Below are 20,938 nucleotides of genomic sequence, written 5' to 3'. Positions count from 1 at the left end.
GTGTGATGCATTTATATGTGAATGCTAGTGCATTTCTGAAGTAAACAAGGTAATGCAAATGATTCTGCTCTAGTAATGTGAATAAAAATGCTACACTTTGCAAAAAATATTACTATTGCGTACATCTCTACATTTGTGGCTTTGCTATTATTAAATCTTCATTACATACTCTTGCTTATGAGGCAAGTCTGCATCTCACTGTGACACGTTATCTATTTGCAAACATATATTATAGTTCTGGGTCAACTGCTGATAAGGTTACTGATCCCGATAAAACAAAGCTTGTCCAAGTAGAAACGTCATTTGTTCTACCACAGAGACGATGGCATAAACTGCTGCTCAGTGTAGACCCTGAAAATTCTTCAATATTATAGGAAATTAATCCTCTTATGAATTCACATTTATGCTGATAATAAATGGCAGGTGTAATTCTACATCAGTTCCATTTATACCAAGGATGAGCAGCAGCAGTTCATCTGGCCCTGTACAAATGTTCAGCTACGCTCAGGACAAAAAAGAAAGCAAGGGCATTATGTCCAGTAACAATCCAAGATGAGAAAAGGACATTTTAAAAGGCATATATAACAACCTTCTACAAAGGGTTTTTTATAGAATTCAATGCTCTTTACATTAGCTCCTACACCACAGACTTCTGCAGATCTCCACAGCCTAACACTGCTTCCGGGCACTGCATCACTCAAAGTTTTAATTTATAGATGAAAAAAGCTTACCAATGGAACAGTTGCTAAAATGCATGTCTATTTATTTCAGTAGGCATTTTGGATTTGAAAAACTACATTTAAGACAGACATAGGGTGACTCCTATTCCTATAATGGCATGTGCCTCCTGCAATTCTGCCATCCTAATGCAAAGCAAGATCATTTTCTGTACCTCAGATAGCTTTTTAGCACTACTGCTGTGCACTCTTATTTATGATTTGCTGCAGCAACCCTTGGAATTCAATGGAAAGTCTCCTGCTGGCCTGAATGGGATCAAGCTTTATTCTCCTCCCCTGTTTTTTCAACCCTCTGACTCAACTGAATGCTTTCAGTGGCCATTTATTAAAAAAAAGTATTTTTCAGTACCAATATGTTTTCACAATAAATTGTACTTTTATCTTGCATAATGCATCAAAGTCTTCATCAAAAGCCACTCTGAATAAGAGCTTGAATTGTTGTAATAAAAAAACCCCTGCACTGTGGGAGCATTCAAAGCCTAAGCTTGCAAATATACAAAGGTTGCTTTTTTTTTTCCCAAAACAAATCTCTTGGCTTGTTTGTTTCCTTATCACTGTTATATCCAGATCAGTATTTTTAACAATATAGAGCCTATTTGTGCCATATCTAGCTGCAAGCAGAGGCCCCTAATTACAGCCGTGAGTGTATTGCAAGACAGAGAGCTTATTATTTCAAAACACATATAACCCTCCCAAAAAATGCTCTTCTTACAGTGTTCCAACTACCTCTCTGTGAAAGTACACTTTAAAAAACATGTGTGTATTATACAGATATGTAAACTACTGTCTTGGACTAGATCTGGCATGTTTTTGCTCTCTGAAAAGAAAAAGGAAGATAGTTTGTATCTCTGCTTCTTCAAAATTCATTGCTCTTAAACACCATGCAGCTTCTCTTCAGGAGACCTGAACCTATTTTTTTTTCTCCTTTTCAGCAAGTGTACCATTAATAAGAGCAAGTTAGAAGTGCTTTGCATTTCATCTTTCTGAAGATTCATCCACTGGTGCATATATAACTGACAGTTAAAATTAGACATATATTAAAATCAGTTACTGAAGAAGTCCTCTGTCTTCCACTGTGCCCAAAGCCTGTAATGGTCTGAAACCAGCCAGAATATACAGTAATTGTCATTCAGCGAGAGTCTATCCTAGAAAGTCATGCTTCAGTGGAGAAGACTGAGTTTCCATTTGAAATCAACAAATTAATCCAAGACAGGTATCTGAAAGGGCAAGTTTAATAGGAAGCAGCTACTGGGCTCTCAACCATGATAAAATGTTATTGCTGTTTCCCTGTAAATTGGCTGGGAACATACGATACTCTCTGCATAAGAGCTCCATTGCTGTTCAAGAGATATACTGCTCAAGCTATCAAAATGATGACAGTCTGCCAGTCCCCATAACAACTTGCCATTGGACATGAGAAGAGCTTGTGCATGTGTGTGTGAATTTACAATTACCAAAATGTTCTTCTCCCTTATAAGCAGAAAAGAAGCCCATGTATTAACTGTACTTATAATAAAGCAAAAACAATTGCTTCCCTCAAATCAATGCTTCTTCAATAACATTCCTAATGAAGTGAACAGCAGAAACTCAGCAATGGACACAAATACCATAAAAAAAAAGATAAAATAGAATCCCCTCAGGCCACTGCTCAAAACTCAAGTTTTGCTGAGCTTTGACAAAACCAGATACTGAATATGCTCCTCCAAAAGTTCACTCTGGAACAGATACAAAAACTGTAATAGTGTCTCACAAGAAAGACACATCCTGGTCTCATTTTAAGGTGTAGCAACCAAAGTAGTCAAACTGTTGAAAGTTTCCCATCTCAGAGTGCTTTCAATAAGTATTATGTAAAGGTAGGACCCTTCTGCCGCAGTTAAAAATTACTTGGTCACTGGCGTTTTAAACAAGGTAGGTGCTTTCCAGTGTCATTACTACACCCTCACAAGACTTAGCTGTAGCTCCATGCCAAAGACAGCAGAGCCACAGTTTCTTGGAGGAGTTATTTTTCAAGGTACTCTTTCTAAAATTTGCAGTGCAGGTGTGTCCATGCCTAATCATTCCTCAGCCTGTAGAACATGCTCCTCTCTACAGTGTCAACTCTCATTTCTGCTCCTCTCTTGCATCCACAGGGGTGCTCACAGAAACCAGACTTAGAGACTGAGACTATGTTTAAACTCAGCATGAGGAGAAGTAGTTCTTTTATCATCTTTTCACTTTATGTATCTAAAAAAGCAAGTGGGCACAAATCCACACACAGTAAAATTGCGTAGGAAGGAGCTGCATTTCCAGCTTTTGGCACAAATCTGGGTGCCACTGCAGTCCCTCCTCAGAGAGATAATTTTCTCTACTGTTGGAAGTACAAAAGTGATTTTGCAGTGAGGTTATTGCCATAGAGCCCTTACTGCTCTCCTGGTCCTTTATATCCCAACTATATTAAGCAATCTTGTCCTGTCTTGTGCCACCACATAAGCCCTTCTCTGAGACTTTGCAGCTAGTTTCTGAAGGAACTGCAAACTGCCTGTCAGGCAGCAACTTCCAACTGACCTAAACACAAACCAGGTATCAGCAATATATAATTTCTGAGCTTTATTTTGCTGGTATGAAAAATTGTTTCACTGGAACTCAGGGCTCAGTAAAACAAAGCTACTGACACTGAGATGATCAGCAAAATGAAAAAGACAAATAGTTTCTAACTGTGGATGGTAGCACTTAATGTTTTATTTCATATTTGTGAAGCTTACATGTACTCTGTGTGTTGGTTTGACACAGGAAGTCAGTAAGTATTTTGCAATATGCACATTAACCATAAAACTGCATAGCAAAATCTACTCGAGATTTTTCCCCTGAAAAGTTGCACTAACATGCTAGAAAAGAAAATACAAATGATAATGCAAATTCATTTCCAAAATGTCTGCCATACGTTTTAATTGTTACTAGCAACATTCATAAAGCATCAGGAAAGTAATGGAAAAAACTAAACATAACAAAACCAGCATTTTATTGGGCAGAACTAAGGACGGGAATTTTTTAAAAAATTATTTATGCAATCTAATCCAAATAGCTTCCAGTGAAAACTTCATTAGTAAATGAAGATGATGAGTAAATAAAGATGATGTTAGAGTAAAGTAGAAAAGCAAGTGGAATATAAACACAAAAATTACACAGCAATATTGCCCATTTTTCTGGGAGTTTATTGTAGGACTTTTTAGTGTCATGGTTTTTTTCCCCCCTCACCACATTCTATTTGTTACTTATGTTGAATTTTGGAAAAATTCTATAATTTCAAATATAAAATAAATAATGTAATTTAAAAATCTGAAATTAATAAACCAGTCACTATAACTACTTCAGAAAATGCAAATTTAGACTGCATGGTTTATGAAAACATTACAGACGAAGTGGTTTATTAATAGAATTAACATCACATTGTTTTGAAGATTTAAGCTCAAAGTTGATGGAGGTGTTGTAATATGACTTTCTAGTTATATCTACTTCAGAGAACAATATTTTGAATAATTATCCAAAGTCCCTAAAACTCAATTTAAATGATGCAGCAGACACACACAATGAATGATATAAAGACATTTTATATTCTATCTAAAAGTTACGAACATGTCTAAGTCCCACAATTCCTACTCTGAATATTTAGATATTCAGTATCCTTTATCATTATTAGGTCAGAGCCACACTTTTTTCACTAGATATGCATCAATTCAATAAATGAAGCTCAGCTTCTCACTCTCTCCAGACTAGGCAACCACACTATCCTTTGAGCTTTAGACTTGAAAAAAAAAATAATAAATTTACTACTATGGCAAAACTTCTTATAATTAGAATGACAAGTGTTAACTTGTACATTAGAAATTTTTACACACCCAAAGTGGAAAGCTCTTATTCTAGATATAAGCAGGAGTCATCTTCTCCAGCATCTAAACAGCAGCAAATTAAAATCAATGCAAGGGTTCTAAATTACTTCATAAGGCTTTAAATTACTGCCTCTGTCTTAAGCCTCATGCAGTTTTGGACTAAATGAGATTACGCTTTTTGTATAATTTTGATTACAATCTGCAGGTTTCTTCTACAATAAATACAGTTCCTTTTTGATAACCTTGACTGTAGGGTAGGAAGGCTTATATATTGTCACTGGACTTTTGCTTACAAATGCTGAATACAAATTCAGGCAAAATTTAAACTGGAAAAGGAAAAAATGAAAAACAAAAATCCTAAACACTTTCAAGCTACAGTGACTGCAGACATCAACTTGCTCTGCACAGGGTTTACATGCCCAAAAATATCTGTCTTCCAAACCTCTTGATTTTATTTTACCTTCAATTTTAACTCTAATCATTGCTACAAATGTAGATAAAACTATAACAAAAAATCAGTTGCATATGCTTTATTAAGTGAATCATGACTTAAAGCAGAACTTGATGAAAGCTTTCTGGATTCCACGGGATTACAATAGTTGTAAACAACGCTACTGGTTTTATTATGCCTCGATGCAGACATGCTTCAGTATTTTACAGACTCTCAATTTTAAAATGTAAATGGTACAGGATATTGATAAACCAATTAGCACTGATGCAAAGCAAATTCCTCTTTTATCTCAATTACAACATGACAACTTAATAGGTCAAGATAGTCTAACATCTGAGACAAGGGCAATTCAATAAAACAACTGCATCTTGATATGGTAATTAAGAGGAAATGTGAATCCATTACATTGTCTCGTGTACACGCACGTATGTAGGTGTTCCTTTTATTTCTTTAAGCATTTGATACCCTGTTACTGTTTTTATAGTGTATCAAATCTACATGAACACAGCTGAGCCCAGTAGATAAGTATCTACAATAGCTGTAGTTTTAACAGGCAAATTTTAAGGATGCAACTGCACAGAAAAATAATTCATGGAAAACCCTTAAGAGATACACAATTGCAAACACAGGACTTCTTTGTCTATAAATTTGCAAATTATTCAGATCTGGCTAAAAGAATTTATGAAAGCTTCAAATACTCTGATACAGAACTGGTATTTGCATGGACTCTATTGGAAAATAAAATCAAAAAGCCACAGCAAAATAAATAGGTTACAACTGGAAAGTAAAAATAATTTTGCTTGAATATGCTGTCACTTACAAGTTAGATGTATCACATGCTAGAAAAGAAATGGCAATCTTAGCATTGACAAGAATGCAGAGGAGCATCCTGCAGCTCTTTGACAAGCTAGGGGTTTTGGCAATCAGGACAAACTGCACTCAAAAAGTCGAAGAAAGGTAGATGTTCTGTTTTATGCTTTGATCTTAATTTGATACACATACTGTAGTACAGGTTTTGTTTTACAATATATTTTGGAACAATTTAACAAAGTAAGCAGAGCCAATGAGAGCCATATGGGAGTGTAATACTCTGAATAAACTGTACATTAGCTTAGAATACAAACAAAAACTTACCTCTGTATTATCTCTGCATGTTTACAATGCAAGACAAACATTATTGCATGCCGCACTACAGCAGAACAAATAAATTCTTAACTTCAGATGCAGAATGCAACAGCCAATACAAGAAAATATTCCCATTCTGAAAACCCCTACTTTATTAAATAATCCCTTTAGCTTGTTATTAACTTTATAAGACAACTTCTTGCAAAAGTTTATCCGTGCCATTTAATCATCATTGTCTCAGCAAAATCAACCATAATACATGAAAACTGTAAACATAGAAAAAATGCTTCAATCCCGTACAAAAATCAAACAAACCTGATTCCAAGATTCATAGTCTCAGCAGTTCCAATCATACTGATGGCCAAGAGCATGTTGTTGCAGATCTTTGCAGCCTGAAATGTCGTGAAACCATCAATTAGTTCACGCATTTTCGTAGACCTAACATGTAGGAATCATCTTTAACTAGGCTCAGGACAGTAGGATCAAATATATTTTGGCAGCTCTCTTCTAGAGGTAGCACCAGTAAGCACAGATCTATGGTAGTACAGTTAATGAAAGCTGCTCTATGGCTCCTTCAGAGATTAAGAAGTACTTTTTTTCTTCGTACAGAAGGTCAGTTAGTATACATAGAATGTAGGGGCTCTTTGTCCTTCAGAACATCCAGTAAATCTAAATTTAGAAGAAACAAAATTAAAATATCCTCCTCTAAGTAGTATAATCTCAACAAGTCAATGTGGATAAACACCAATCAGACTTTGGTACTAAGCTATACAACATACTGGACAAAAGGGCCATGAGGTTATTTTATAAACACAGAGTTAGAGACAAGTAAACAAGCAAACAAGTATGAAGTATGAGGATATATTATAATGCATTTAGTCCTGAAATAAAAGAGTAGATATCTGTAGAGAAAAAGCCAGAAAAACGTAAAACTGAGATAACAATTAACCCTTCAGAAAGCATTACCTGTCCAGTTCCAACCTCTCCACAGTAAATCACATTAGAACCCATGCATGTTAGCAACTCTTTGGCAGCATTAAATTCTTGTTCCACTCCACCAACCATGAAAGTAAGGTTTCCAGCTCGAGCAGCTCCAACACCTGAATCAAGACAACATTGGATTTAATACCATTATTAGAAAACCCAAAAACTTAAGTAGTTTGTCTTATCAGTAAGGGTCTGGTGATGCAATACAAACACTGCACTTATGATGAACATCTCAAATTCTGTGTAAAAGTAAGCCTATACTCTCAGTACTCAGAGGATCAGTGATCTTAATTCTCAAACATCTGATGGAGATAAAGCCACTATATCTTCCAGGCTCACTAGCGGATAAAGAAGTCACGAGACTTACATATAACTGGCAATGTCACTTTTTATAGTTTATATGAAGAAACAATCAACTCTTCCTGCAACTTTGCACTCCACAAAATTCACTGTATCTGAATTACTAAGTAAAATTTCTTTTTTGTCAAACTATTCTTCACAGACGACCATTGACAAACTACTGCTCAAAGTAATAGTGCTTTTATCTCTGCTTTTATCACCCTTTCTAAATCTATGCTAATTTTTATCAATGCTTCCTGATTTTCACATAATTGAACAGCTAAAAGACAGACATATAAAACCAAGTCTTCTGAATCTTTGCAGTTTGTTATGTTTCTATTCTGAAGCAAAATTCATCTTGAGAAACTTTAAGTTAGTTTCCTATAAACATAATGCACATACAGTGATGTAAAGAACTATGAAAAGACAATGTAAAAATTATTCATACACATATGCACACAAACACACTATTCCCAGTTTTATTCCCGTAGTCTGTTCTGTCTTTACCACAGTTCAGTAAGTAAACACCATAGTTCTTTGATTATACAGTTCTGATAAGCACAACTGCAGCAAATTTTTCATGTGATATTTATCAGCTCCATGAAATATTCTATTTCTTAAAAGAAGCCTAGTTCTAATATGAATTACTCATACATCCTTAACCTCCTCATCCCCAGCATTTAATAACAGCTAGAAAAATTTGGCCTAAACTGATGAACAAATCATCTTCCTCCCTAATTTTCACTTTTACAAGAAGCATAACCACTATAAATTTTCTGTGCTATGCATCAAACATGAACCTGTTAGGATGTACAGCTGCAGATAACAACCAACTTTCGAATTAAACACGTTCACTTAGGTACAGTGCTCTGAAGTGCTGCAACACAGCTAAAGAAGTGGTCAGTTTTGGACTTTGTTTACAACATCAAGGACAGTTACACTGCAGCTCCTCACACTGAATAATCTGATGAATTTTTATTTGCTTTTCAACAAAAATTTCATTTGATTCACTGTCTCTGTACAACTGCTCTCTGTGACTATGTCTAAAAATGCCTCTTTCGTTATCTGCCAACTGTTTATTTTCCCCATCCCACCTTTCAGCATATACCATCTTTTGAAATCACTACAGAATTTCAGACAAATTTTGTAGATTAAGGTCTCAAAAAGAGTAAATACCTACCAGTTATGCAAAAATAAACAACAGTAAAGATGCTTCCACTGATGAAGTACTTGCTCAACCTACATAAGAAGCTAGAATCACAGGACTTCTGGCGTTGGAAGGGACCTCTCAAGATCATGTGGTTCAACCCCCCTGCTCAAGGAGGGCCAGTTGAAGCACGTTGCCCAGGACCATGTCCAGTCTGCTTTTGAGTGTCTCCAAGGATGGAGACTCCACAGCTTCTCTAGGCAACCTTTTCCTGACTACCCTCTCAGCAAAAAAGTGGTTTTGTGTGTTTCAGATGGAATTTCTGTGTTTTAATTAATGTCCATTACCTCCTGTCCTATCAGTGTAGCTCCTTCTTCTTCAGTCTCTCCCATCAGCTTTTTATACACATTGATAGGATCCCCCCTGAGCCTACCCTTCATGTTTAACAGTCTCAGCTCTCTCAGACTCTCCTCATATGAAAGATAGCCCAGAGTTTTTGTCATCTTCATGGGCCATAGCTGGACTCACTCCAGGAAATCTGTGTCTTTCTGTTGGTAAGTCCAGAACTGGAGCATCCAGAAGAACTCAGTCGGACCCACAGCTTTAAAAAAACAATCAGTCTATATATAGAATACTGTCGAGGTACTGAAATATATACGGTGGTGAAGATCTTCCTGCCCAGGTTGAGAGACACCCTACTTGCAGCAATCCTTAAACTCACTTGAACAAGTCCTTTCCAGGCAACTCACAGGAACTGGGCCAAGAGCAAAGCACGGATTTAGAGCTAGCACAAACAGGTCATTGTTGTCTTCTTGGCTACCAGTTCACTGGTATGTACATGACCACAAAGATTGCTACATTAATAAACACAATGATTTTCATTCCATTCCTCTAGCTATTTTTATTCAAACCACATAATGGCCTTTACCACTAATCCTGTGATCTGACCTGCAGCAAATTAAGTAGACAATTTAAGTCAAAGCTTACAAACAAAATCCAGTACTATCCATCATAGGTCAATAGCCTTGTATCTAGATTACAGACTGCTAAATAGCTTCAGAGATTCATTTATTAGAGCAAAATTAATGCTGACAATAGTTTTCAGCTGGTTAATCTTCTGACAGCTGCACTCTCTCACTCGTTCAAATACATTTCAAGAAGAAAAAATAAATCAGTTAGGTAGAAAAAAAAGAGCAATTTGTTGTATAATGCAGAAGGCTTGGAAAATTCTTGTTTTGAAAACAAAAACCTGTTTACTTCATGGTAAATTTTATCATCTACAGTTCTTGCTAACTATCAACTATTTTATCAGAATTAAAGGAGCAATGCAGCAAATTTATAACACTGGCAATTAAAAAAAAATTGGCATGCCATCTAGGAGTACAAGAACTGTAACTTCATCTAAAAATAGAAATAAAAAAAAAAACATTATACAAAAATGCACAGCTTTATTTCACAATCACAGATTCCATACCAACAACACAAGCCAGTAAAGTATTATCAGCTTCTAACACCAAAGAGAGCAATGAAGATGCAGAGCAGCTAGTGCAACTAAAAAAAGCTAATGATTATTTTTCATATTTTGAGTTTTTTTAAGAAGTCTTACCATCTAACATAATGCTTTATGCTGTCGAGGTCAAAAGTCCTTCAGAATCTATCTGTTCCTTCTAAAATACAAAACCCCTCTTCAGATCCTCAGGGAATGATTTTCAGAGAAAATGTACCTGTGATTAGGATGCACTAAGATTTCTTCCTCCACTGCAAAGCAAGACTGATGGAGCCCATGGCTGCAGTCTTATACTTGCTTGGTTTCTCTAGAATAGTATCCCACACCTATGTGCAGAATCCTTTAAGGAGGTCACAGCAGCAGATCAACTCTAAGTCAGCTGGTCATAGAGTATCAGAGTTTGTCCCAAAGATATAAACTGACAGGAACAAGTTTGCTGATAAATATGATAACAGATCTAGCTACTGAGAGGGTATGCAAAAGAATTACTCTGGGAAAAAAAATATGGTGAGAAGTTATAGAGTAGCACTGCAGTATGGCATACCCACTAGGAGATTGGTTTTCCACTTGGGTACTAGAGGGTTTTGGATGAAGATCTGAAAAATTATTTTCTTTTATCAGAAGGGGTATATAAAGAACTGCTTTTCAAAGCCTCTTGTCACATCTGTCTGCATTACTTGTGAGGTAAGTTCAATCCAGGTGCTTCTCACTTTGATTGCTAATGGATTGCTCAGTGAACCTGATGCAGACCGGTTCCTAAGTTCACAATTTTTGACAAAAATGGGAATGGAGACTTGGGAGCCCTCATATGACAACAGCAGCTGGTCACGGCTATTCTCAGACAGTTTGAAGATGACGTCAAGTTTTAGCATCCAGACCAAGCAGCCAACTTTGGTAACACCCTGCCCTTCCATATTCACTTCTCTGTGCTTAACGCAACATTGTTGGAAAAAGTCTTGCAATTTGCCACTGATGTTTCCAGTTCCAAAAAAACCCCCCAAAAAGTCTTAGCTCTATAGCTATATCATTAACACTGCTTAGTTTCAATCAGTTTGATTATTAAGAGTACAATTTTCTAGAAAAAAGATGTTAATATAAAAGTGTTATATGAAAGTATCTGCTTTTGCTTTCAGTTTTATTACATTTCCGTAAGAAGAGCAGAGGGTGGATGAGTTAAAAAGAAGTGATATTGTCAGGCTACGCACTACAGCACCACCACAGCGGAGATGCCGAAAACAGTTACGCTGCTGAGAACACAACGCACCCAAGCATATCCCTGTGCCAAAATATTTAAACCACTGTTGAGTTGCACCTGCAGATAAAAAAATTTGTTGCTGACAAGGTTTGACACTGAAACGATGTGAATATAGCTGTTCAGAGACTCGAAAGGACAAGCAGGAGATGAGGGCTACAGCAGCAAGAAGCTTGGGCAAAAAAATCATCTATTTTGTTACCTTTCTGTACAACATTTAGTCTACTGAGCAATTTTAACAACTAATTTTGTGATCTAAACCAGATAAAAAACAAACAAGAAAAGCATTGCTAGAGTTTTAATTCTCTCTCCTGTTTTTGCACCCGCAAACATAAGAATTGAGGCTTTGCCTGTTACGCTTTGGGAAGTGCAAGGGAACACTGGTCTTTTATTCTGAGTTTTTTTGCAAAAATGCTGTTTAAGAGACTGCAGCTGCTTCAAACAAGCAGGTTCTTGTCATGTTTGCTCTCAGATAGGTTGAGCTTGAGAGGCTGCATCTGTGTACCTTGTGTATGTGTGTATTTTTAAGGACTAAGCAGATTTTTTTAAATACCTGCCAGCTCACACCAAATACTTTGTCTTTTGCAACTCAAGAAAAGTTAAACAAAGATACACGAGGAGAGATTAAGTGAAAAGGTTACTATTGTTTTGCTACATATATAAATCTAAAACCAATTAACAGGCATGTACAGGCAAAATCAGCTATAAATCCCTACTGGAAATAAAAGCAGAATATTTAAAACTATACTATAAATTTAAAATAACTATAAATAATATACTATAAATTTAAAATGAAGAAACTAGTTATTTTATAAAACACAAATAGGGTATCAATTTTTTCTACTTGCTTCATAGACAATGTCTGCCATCATCAATCTATTTCCAGGAAACAAGTAAATGGAATAGACTCAGAAAAAAACCCCACAGCACACCACCACTCCAACGGTTTGTGTTTCTCCCTATTATAAAAATCAGCATCAAAGCTAGACCTATGAAGCTATTCTCCTGCCATATAACTAAAACACAGTAAATCACTTAATTTGCTCAAAAGAACTTAAATGTTTTAACCAGCCTGCCATCAGTGGAGATAAAGAAGAGGGCCGATGGGACCGGGCTGCAATGTGAGCCGTCTTTAAAATGCAATTGTTCTAATCATTTTCTACAGATGCAGCCTCACAAGGGGCTGCTGTCACAGGGACCATTTACGACTTGTTATGGTGTCTCTATTGTTTACCGGGGACATTCGCTAAAAAGGCGACAGCTGGGACAGAAAGCTGCTCCTCAACGAACAATATAATCCCGTGAAAGTAATCAACAAATTTAAGGGTGTTAATTAACTTTACACTTTATCATGTTCAATTAGTTGTCCTTTCTCGAAAAGATTGCCGTGCACAATCGGTTTAGAGCGTGCCATGTTTGATTTGTAAGTGATCACTGTTTCTGTTTCGAAGTCCATGTCAGATGTTCTCTTGGGTTTTGGTGACACAGATGAATGGCTCCGCACATGTTAGGGGGTGATCTGGTTTAACATAAACCAGCATAACATAACCCCTTGTTAATGTATCGCTGGCCTTTCCAAAGCAAGAACAGAAATGCCCGCACCCGCGGACGCACACATAAACGCACCAAACCCCTGCAGCAGCATGACAGTCAACGAGTCAAAGTTTTGTTTTTGCTGAAACGCAAAGACACAAATAAATGGGCAATTTTTCATCATTATATCTCAAAGCAAGACTTGTCTTTTAGGGGCACGCTTGGGATCATTTCTTCCCAGCAAGATCCCTAGTTCTGCTGCATTATGCACTAATGCACAAGCGCCTCCTTACATTTTACATAACGCATACTGCCTTTTCTAATGGCAGCTGAGCAAACGCTGGGTAGATGCACAAAGTTCTTTTGTATATCAGATTCTGTGGTTTGTACTGCATTTATAATGCCAGGGATCCTAGAAGAAAGTTGAATTAATCTATCATTAAAATCTGCCATTTTCCCTTTAACGTACCATTCCTATTTGCTAATGGGACAAGGCAAAGCTCGTGATGAAGCGACAATATACTTGGAAGAGCCCCTTAATGGAAGTCACTGCTGTTTCTCTCTTCTGATAAATAGAGTTTTGCATCACCGTAGCTCATAAACTAGTGATGTTTGAGCAAAAATGGAAATGGAGGTTCAGGTCAGTGATTTGAAGATTTATACAACAAGTACTCAATATTAATCCAGACAAAAGCATATCTAAGGAATTAGAAGCATCTCTTCTACAGCATAATCAAATGACACCATTTGTGAGATTATGGCTGTACAAAGAAAAAAGTCTAGTGGACTTTTATTCTGCAGCAACAGGCAAATTAAATAAACATTATCATAATTATTTAAGCAATTACATTGTACATAAAAACAAACTGCAAAAAACCCACCGACGGAACAAAACAAAATAAAAATGCAAAGAAAGCTCAATGGAAAAGTTGTTAACTCTGAAAGCTAATAATGGATTAGGTTAAATATTTAAGAGGAAATTACAGACTATATCAGAAATAGCTGAAACCACAAAACAAAGCGGTAGAAAACACTAGTTTTCTGCTAGGAAGAAGATCTGCAGGGAGAAGGGAAGCGGTCGATAGATCCTTAAATTGGACGCAATAGCTGTTCTTCTATCCCAAGTTGGCAGCTGCTACATTTGCAGACCTAGTTCATTATTTACCCATAATGACCATCAAGCTCCAGTCAAAGTCAGATCACAACAACTGTCAGCAGCTCTTTTAATTAGCCTTGTTTGAATTCAGATAAATATCACAATGGCCCAGCTTCTGCTGAAAAAGCAACAGAAGATTGCAAGGAATAACCTGCTCTGACGTCCTAACAAACAGTTTTGTGAAAAAGTCTGGAGAAATGAAGTTTTTTTATTTTTTTAATTGAGGAAGGGACGGTGATGCGCACGTTTTCCCTCACATGATATTCATATTATGACCTACAATTCCGGTTTATGGGCAAATTTGTGCATCTCAAATGCCAACTCAAAGCATTACTCCACAATCTAAAAGGTAAACTTTAAGAGATGGTTTACAGGTATTAATTAAACCTCTAACCTCTGTGAAATTGTACATTTTAAAAAACTGAATCAGAATTAAGGAATGCACATATTAACAGGATTATCCTCTCTCCTAATTTATCTCCTTCTGTTTGTTTATCCTCAGGGAACATAATCTTCTGTTGCATCAAGCCACTCTCAATTCTCCTTGTGTCAGCAGCAGAATAATAATTCCCTCCTCCTCCTCCACCCCCTCTCCCACAAGCACTGGCAAGAATGAAGACGAGTGGATCAGACTGTTTGCATCAGCATTAATGCTCCATGTAGCTATTTTCCTATCAGTAGCAGAGACTGTAAGAAAGATGCAAGAGAGGTGTGCAATATGCTACCTGTTCTGGGCAGCCCAGCATGGGAGGGAGTAATTAAGCAGATTTTGCCTCCTAGAATAATATGAAGGCAGAAGATGCAGCCAGAGACTGCTTTAAGAGCCTTTCTTCAGCACTTCACTTGCTGTCACAGTTGGGTCCCTATTTTGCTAGGTGCTGTCCAAAGACAAAAGCCAGTACCAAACTCTCCAGTCTCCAGCCAATCTGAGAAGTGCTGCCATACATGCAAGGATCCTCTGGGGCCTTAAAGAGAACATACTTAGGGATTTACATGAATCATAAGGATATATGCATATAAACAATAAATTACATACATGTGTTATAGCAGCAGAGGATATCCCTTTTGGGAACAGAAAAAATGACGTAAACATCACCAGGAACCGAAGGTAGAAAGTAGTGTAGGGGGAAGGATAAACTATTGATTAAACAAAATAGGCAAAATGGTCCTGAGAAGCTTTATGTTTTTAAAGGAGCCCTGAGTGGAATTGTATACAGATTAGTACTTGAACTTGGCCATGGATGGCAGAAAAAAAATCTTCAATTTGACTCAGATATATTATATTAGGACACCAAAACACAGAAAAGAATATGCCCTCTCAATAAATCATGCAAAAACTGAGTAGAAACTGTTGTTGAGGCAGTTTAATATGAGGGGAATGCATGAGGAAAATTTTACGAGATGGTATTAAGTAGCAACTGATGCCTCCAAAGGATCAGCCAAAGAAAATAAGTTGCAAAAGGCAAATACACACATAAGATAGTTTAACTTTTTCAAAAGAAGTACAAGCTGAAAGGCCTGATGAAATTGTCCTGTCTGCAGCAGTTTTTTAAAAGCATTACATTTAATTCTAGTAATTATAATGACAAAGAGAAACATCAAAACACCTGAAAACTTAGCAAGTAAAAAGGTTAACAGCACTGCAATAAAAAAGGAAATAAAGTACGACGGATTAACTTATTTGCTTATTTTTATTACCCAAAACATTGTATCAAACCACTTAAAATATTAAATGTTAATATTAATAAATATTAAAGCTTAACAACAATTGCAAGTATCTACAGTTGTGAACAGCAAAACTACCTGCACAGAGCTTAGCTCTGTTCAACACAAGTATTTAATTTTTTTATCTGAACATTAGCAAGAAGGCTGGACAGCCAGTGAAGAAAAGGAGCAATACATTCCATATACGCATGATACCGAAATTTCGAAGCAGACTTCAGACAATCCAAATGTAGAGCACAACTCTAAGCTGTCTGGTTAAAGAGGCTCTGAGCAAGGACAGCATCAAATACACCCAAAACATCAAATACAAGAGAAACAGAGAAAATGACCCATCATCTTCTTGCCCAGCAATACTGTTTGAACTCTTGTCTTTCAGGGGAAGTCCAAAAATTAAACACAACCATGCACGCACTTGCTCCTCTATGTGGGCCAGTGTTAACTCTCCACAAAACTAGAATTCAGCAGAAACAATTCTCATCTTGACCAATGAGACTTCAAGTTCTAGAAATAAAACTTCATCCCAATCACATAGTGCAGATTCAAGAATAATTTTTGTCTGATATTGGAAAGGTGAGAGAGCTGCAAATCTAACATCATCCCAAACTCACTTTCTTCAAAAGCTTCCACTCTGTGCAGAAGATTAGCAACCAGAAAATAGACTAGTACAGGACTACAGAAGGAAAAGCTCAAAGGGATGAACATTTATAATGTTAGAAAAAGAGAAGGTAAAATCCTAGAAGAGCTATTCTTACAGTTATAATCTTATAGCTGTTCTAACTCAGATTCACAAACAATACCAAAATGAACAACATCAAGCCTTCAGCTTAATGTTTGTGTGGAATACCAAAAGCCACAAACAGATCCAAGAGTCCACCTTGTCATCACAGCTTTTCACCTCAGCAGTTTTGACTGAGCAACATACCTGAAAATGCACGACCAACAAAACCAGATGCATGGCTAGTCCTGATGAGCTCTTTAAACTACAAAAAGCAGTTAGCCATAAGCCACCATGTTTGCCTGTTTTGCTAGTTGGACTTGAATGTCTCTGTCTGGAGAGTATAAAATACTCACACATTCTACCATGACTCCACAGCAAAATGCAATTATCTTCACAGCATTGTGGAATAGATACATCAAAGCTGAAATTCTTTTATTATATCAGAAAAACAAGAACCTTTGAAGAAAAAACAAACCAGGGATATTTAATATTATTGTTTACATATTTCCCCAATATTAGTACAATTGTAACAAGATATCAATCCCCTTATACAAAACCAAAATACTTTAAATACTTTAGTACTTTACAGTTTTCTTTACCATGTTATGCTCCTATAGGCCCCAAAAAGCTACAGAACATCGCAGCATGTTTTTTTTCCTGAATAATGAAAGCACTAAGCACATTACTAAAAAAGAAAATATATCACAATGATGTGTGATATGCATTTAAACTGCATTGCTCAACAGGTATGGGTTCAAGTTATTAAACCTCTTAATAAAAGGTTTGCTTCTTAAAAAGTCAGCTGCAGAAGCAGGTAAATTCCTATTCATGCATTCATTAGTCCTTTCATGTCATATAAGAAAGTAAAAAGACAGTAAACACAGAAGAATAAAACAAAAAGCATTTAAATGGGGTGTATAACATAGCATACCTATTCCTAAGCTTTTCTGGTTTATCTAAGAGCTGAACATGTAGCAATGTCACACCCCAATCCAATCAGTAGCAGCATATTTACATTGACAACATTTAAAAAATATCTAGTATCTAATAGCATGAATCTAACAAAATTTTCAAACAGAAACAGAAATTTATAGCCAGAAAGAAGTGTCAGGTAGGTAATTTTAAAAGAAATCAATCTTCAGTAATTTCTTCTGGAGAGCTGCTTAGCTGCAAGTTTTAATTTTACCCGGTTTGGGTACAGTCTATGAAAGGACAACTGACAGAGCCTTACTAACTGAAATTGGGAAGAAATGCATAAATAATAGGACTGCAGACGGCCTTGAACATTTCTGAATGAACTTTTGAACCTTGTCTCTTCAAGATGGTGTGAGACCAAGAATTTTCTTGACATTCTGAACCATCATCGGAGTGCATTCCTTCAGATATGTCTGTCCTTTCTGCAAGCACTTTGGCATTGAATGTTGCCTCTGGATACAGTGAACAGCCCACACAGTCTTCTTTTTCAGCTTCTCCTTTAAAAGATATGCTTATTTTAAAACATGCCTAACTCTGTATCTACAAAGTAATAAATCACTTTCTGCTGCCTAATTTCAGCATATTCACAGTTAATTCTCAAAGCTTTCAGGCACTGAAAGGCAAAGCAGTATAATAATGCAAGATGACAACAACTGCTAGAAAAACAGTCTAAACTGGAAAAATACAGAGCTTCCATTTAAGGAATCCCTTTGTTATAAGGCCTTTCCCAGTTTTATTTCCTGTTTAGGAATCCTCCACACATAATTCTATTATTACTTCTCTGTGAAACAGATAGTATATCTCTTTCAGAGAACTAGATTTAGCATTGCCCTCCAGTCTAAAATGCAATGTACTTTTCAGTGTTCTCAAGTGTACTTGATGCCACTTATACAATGTGTTCAAACCCTTGTAATTTAATCAAGTCATATTTCTTTATGTATGAGCTAATTCTAAGTTTAATATGGATATATTTTTAAAAGAGATACTATTTTTATTATTACTTTTATTGTTTCAGGATGAGCCAATATGCAATCCTATGGTTTGAATTTGCAAATCTTTACATGCTGCAAATCAAATTTCATGAAACAAAACACATTTTCATATTTAACTGTACTGAATGACAACTTAAGGAGAACTACTATAAAATTCGTGTACCTCTTTTCTCCCTGTCACCTGTAACTATTCTAACACTGTAACTTAGGCAATTTTCCACAAACCCAATTTTACCGTTTTTCTTTAATGTAAAGGTATCGGAAGCCAGAACTTCCCCTGGCTTTGCATTTAAAAAAACGAGAAAAGAGAAAGACTGCATTTTGCCTATGAACAGAATCAAGAGGGTAACAAAGTTAATTATTTCTCATAATCAGTAATTATGATTAGATAAGAGAGTCTTTGGTAATGAACTGCTCTAATGATGGAGGACCTCCATCCTAAGAAATATAATAGTACATTAACATAACTGTGTATGCAAAGTACATAGAACCGCTGCCACAGTTAACTTGTCATTGAATGATTAAATAGGAATTCATAATTAGAAAAATCCACAGTGTAATTTATTGGCCTTCTCGACAGTTCTGGTTCATTAGAAGTTGATTACCAAACAGTGACCTCTAGCGGCCTACAGCTTTTTCATGTTATCCTGGTTCTCCTGGCAGTTTTACCAGTTATTTAGCCTTAAAAAAAAACACAACAGTTTGAGGAATTTAAAATGTTTCCCTTCATAATTCCCCTTTTTAAACTTCTCTTAAAATACAAAGCGTGCTAATTGCTTCAGAAAATGGTTTCCCTTTCTGTGACCACTTATATAAATGTATAAAAATGTACATCTACATGAAACCCCCCCCTTCTCAGTTTCAAAGTTAATACCGAGGTTAACACGGTTCTCAGGCTAATTAATATTTCTATACTAATTATACATAACATCTTATAGAAAAACATATAGTATATTAAAATAAATAACTTTTCCAGTGTCAGTGATGAAGACCTTGAGAAGCTCATACTTCAAGTTACCCTTCGTGCCCTAAGGTGAAGTGCCTCTAAGCATTGCCTTTAAACGACAGTCACTTTTGCACTAAAACAAATTACACTGGCTCAAATGGAGGAGGCAGAGGACAGGGAGGGAGAAAACTACTGGATTCTCTGATCCAGGTAGGAGGAAAAAAGCCCAACATTTCATAGTACTTGCTGGACACATGCCTTGCAATACTTTTGGCTCAAATTTAATTCAAAAGAAAGCAACTTAAAATTAAGTAAGATTTGCATTTAACCGCAAAATCTTTTAAGCATTAGAGAGTGGAATTTCCTGTCATTCGACTTAGTTAATCCACTGTTAGACTATTTAGACAGTGTTCTATTTTAAAACTTTCCATTATGATATACTTTTTCTTGCACTAGGACAGTGTCTAATTTTTTTTGAAAGTATGAATGTTTCTGACAGGAAGTAGCACATCTGAAACTAATACAGAAGCCTCTGAAACACAGCATTAAATAAAAATCCATACTCAATGAATACAAGCAATTCAGACTTCAGTTGTTTTCATTTTACATCTTGCTGTTTTTCCAACACTAACACTGTAGAAATGATGCACATGTATTTTTCTTCACTTTTGTCTATCATGAAACCGGCTACAAAAATTACCTCCCCTTTTTTGGACAGAAGCTGGAAAATAAACCACACAGCTTTGTTTCATACATAAACAGATTTTTCAGAGTAAACTATTCCAGTTTCCCAAATGGGGAGACGTCCATCATCCTTGTATGCTGGAAACAGCTTTAACAATTGCTATAAACAGAGAACTGGATAGCTACAGGATAGAGATCTCCACCCTGATTTTCATGTGTGTGTGCAGATGTGTGCATGCACACACACAGGATTCTAGCTGTTTGTGGCGATGATTTAATATAGTGACTGGATAATGAGCTGTGCTCCCTGCAGCAAGTGAATCACCATTTAATGCTATTATCAACAGTTCATGACCCACCGGCATGAAATGTCAACCTGATTAATCTGAACACTACTGACCTCAAAGAGGAAAAGCTACCTTATTGTCAGAATTTAATATATAATAAAACCATACACAGAATATAAATACCTGATCAAGCAAGGCTATTAACAGCAAATCTACTTTATTTTGCTCTATTGTTTCTTTTAAATTTGCTCGGGCACAAATTAAAAAGAAAAAAAACCCACTTTTTGTCTAGTCAAGCAGGAAGGAATCCATTAGGACCTATTATTTTGATGTACAGTGAAACATTTCAAAATGGCTGTCCAAATACAAACCCCAGGTTGATACAAATAAGAAAAAAAATTAGCATATGCTAATGTAGGACTTGCTACTGTCAATTCATATCAGGAAATGATCAGAAATTTTTCTTGCTTTTCTAAGGTCAATGAGGCAATAAAAATACCAAGTTGTAAAT

At 36.2% G+C, this 20,938-nt stretch overlaps 1 protein-coding gene across 2 annotated transcripts in view; it reads right to left on the bottom strand.

Moving 5' to 3' along the window:
• The window catches only part of HIBADH (3-hydroxyisobutyrate dehydrogenase), an 87,850-nt gene that overhangs the window by 9,226 nt on the left and 57,686 nt on the right, over positions 1-20,938 (bottom strand). For both annotated transcript variants that reach the window (XM_032700466.1, XM_032700474.1), the window contains exons 5-6: positions 7,146-7,279; positions 6,495-6,571 (exon numbers count right to left, since the gene is read on the bottom strand). In XM_032700466.1, coding sequence (XP_032556357.1) covers positions 6,495-6,571; positions 7,146-7,279 — 211 coding nt within the window. The remainder of the gene's footprint in view (positions 1-6,494; positions 6,572-7,145; positions 7,280-20,938) is intronic.

Source organism: Chiroxiphia lanceolata, chromosome 1 (assembly GCF_009829145.1).
Source record: "Chiroxiphia lanceolata isolate bChiLan1 chromosome 1, bChiLan1.pri, whole genome shotgun sequence".
NCBI classification, from domain to species: Eukaryota; Metazoa; Chordata; class Aves; order Passeriformes; family Pipridae; genus Chiroxiphia; species Chiroxiphia lanceolata.
Note: the sequence above shows the minus strand (reverse complement) of the source record. Positions and strands in the feature narration are given on the sequence as shown.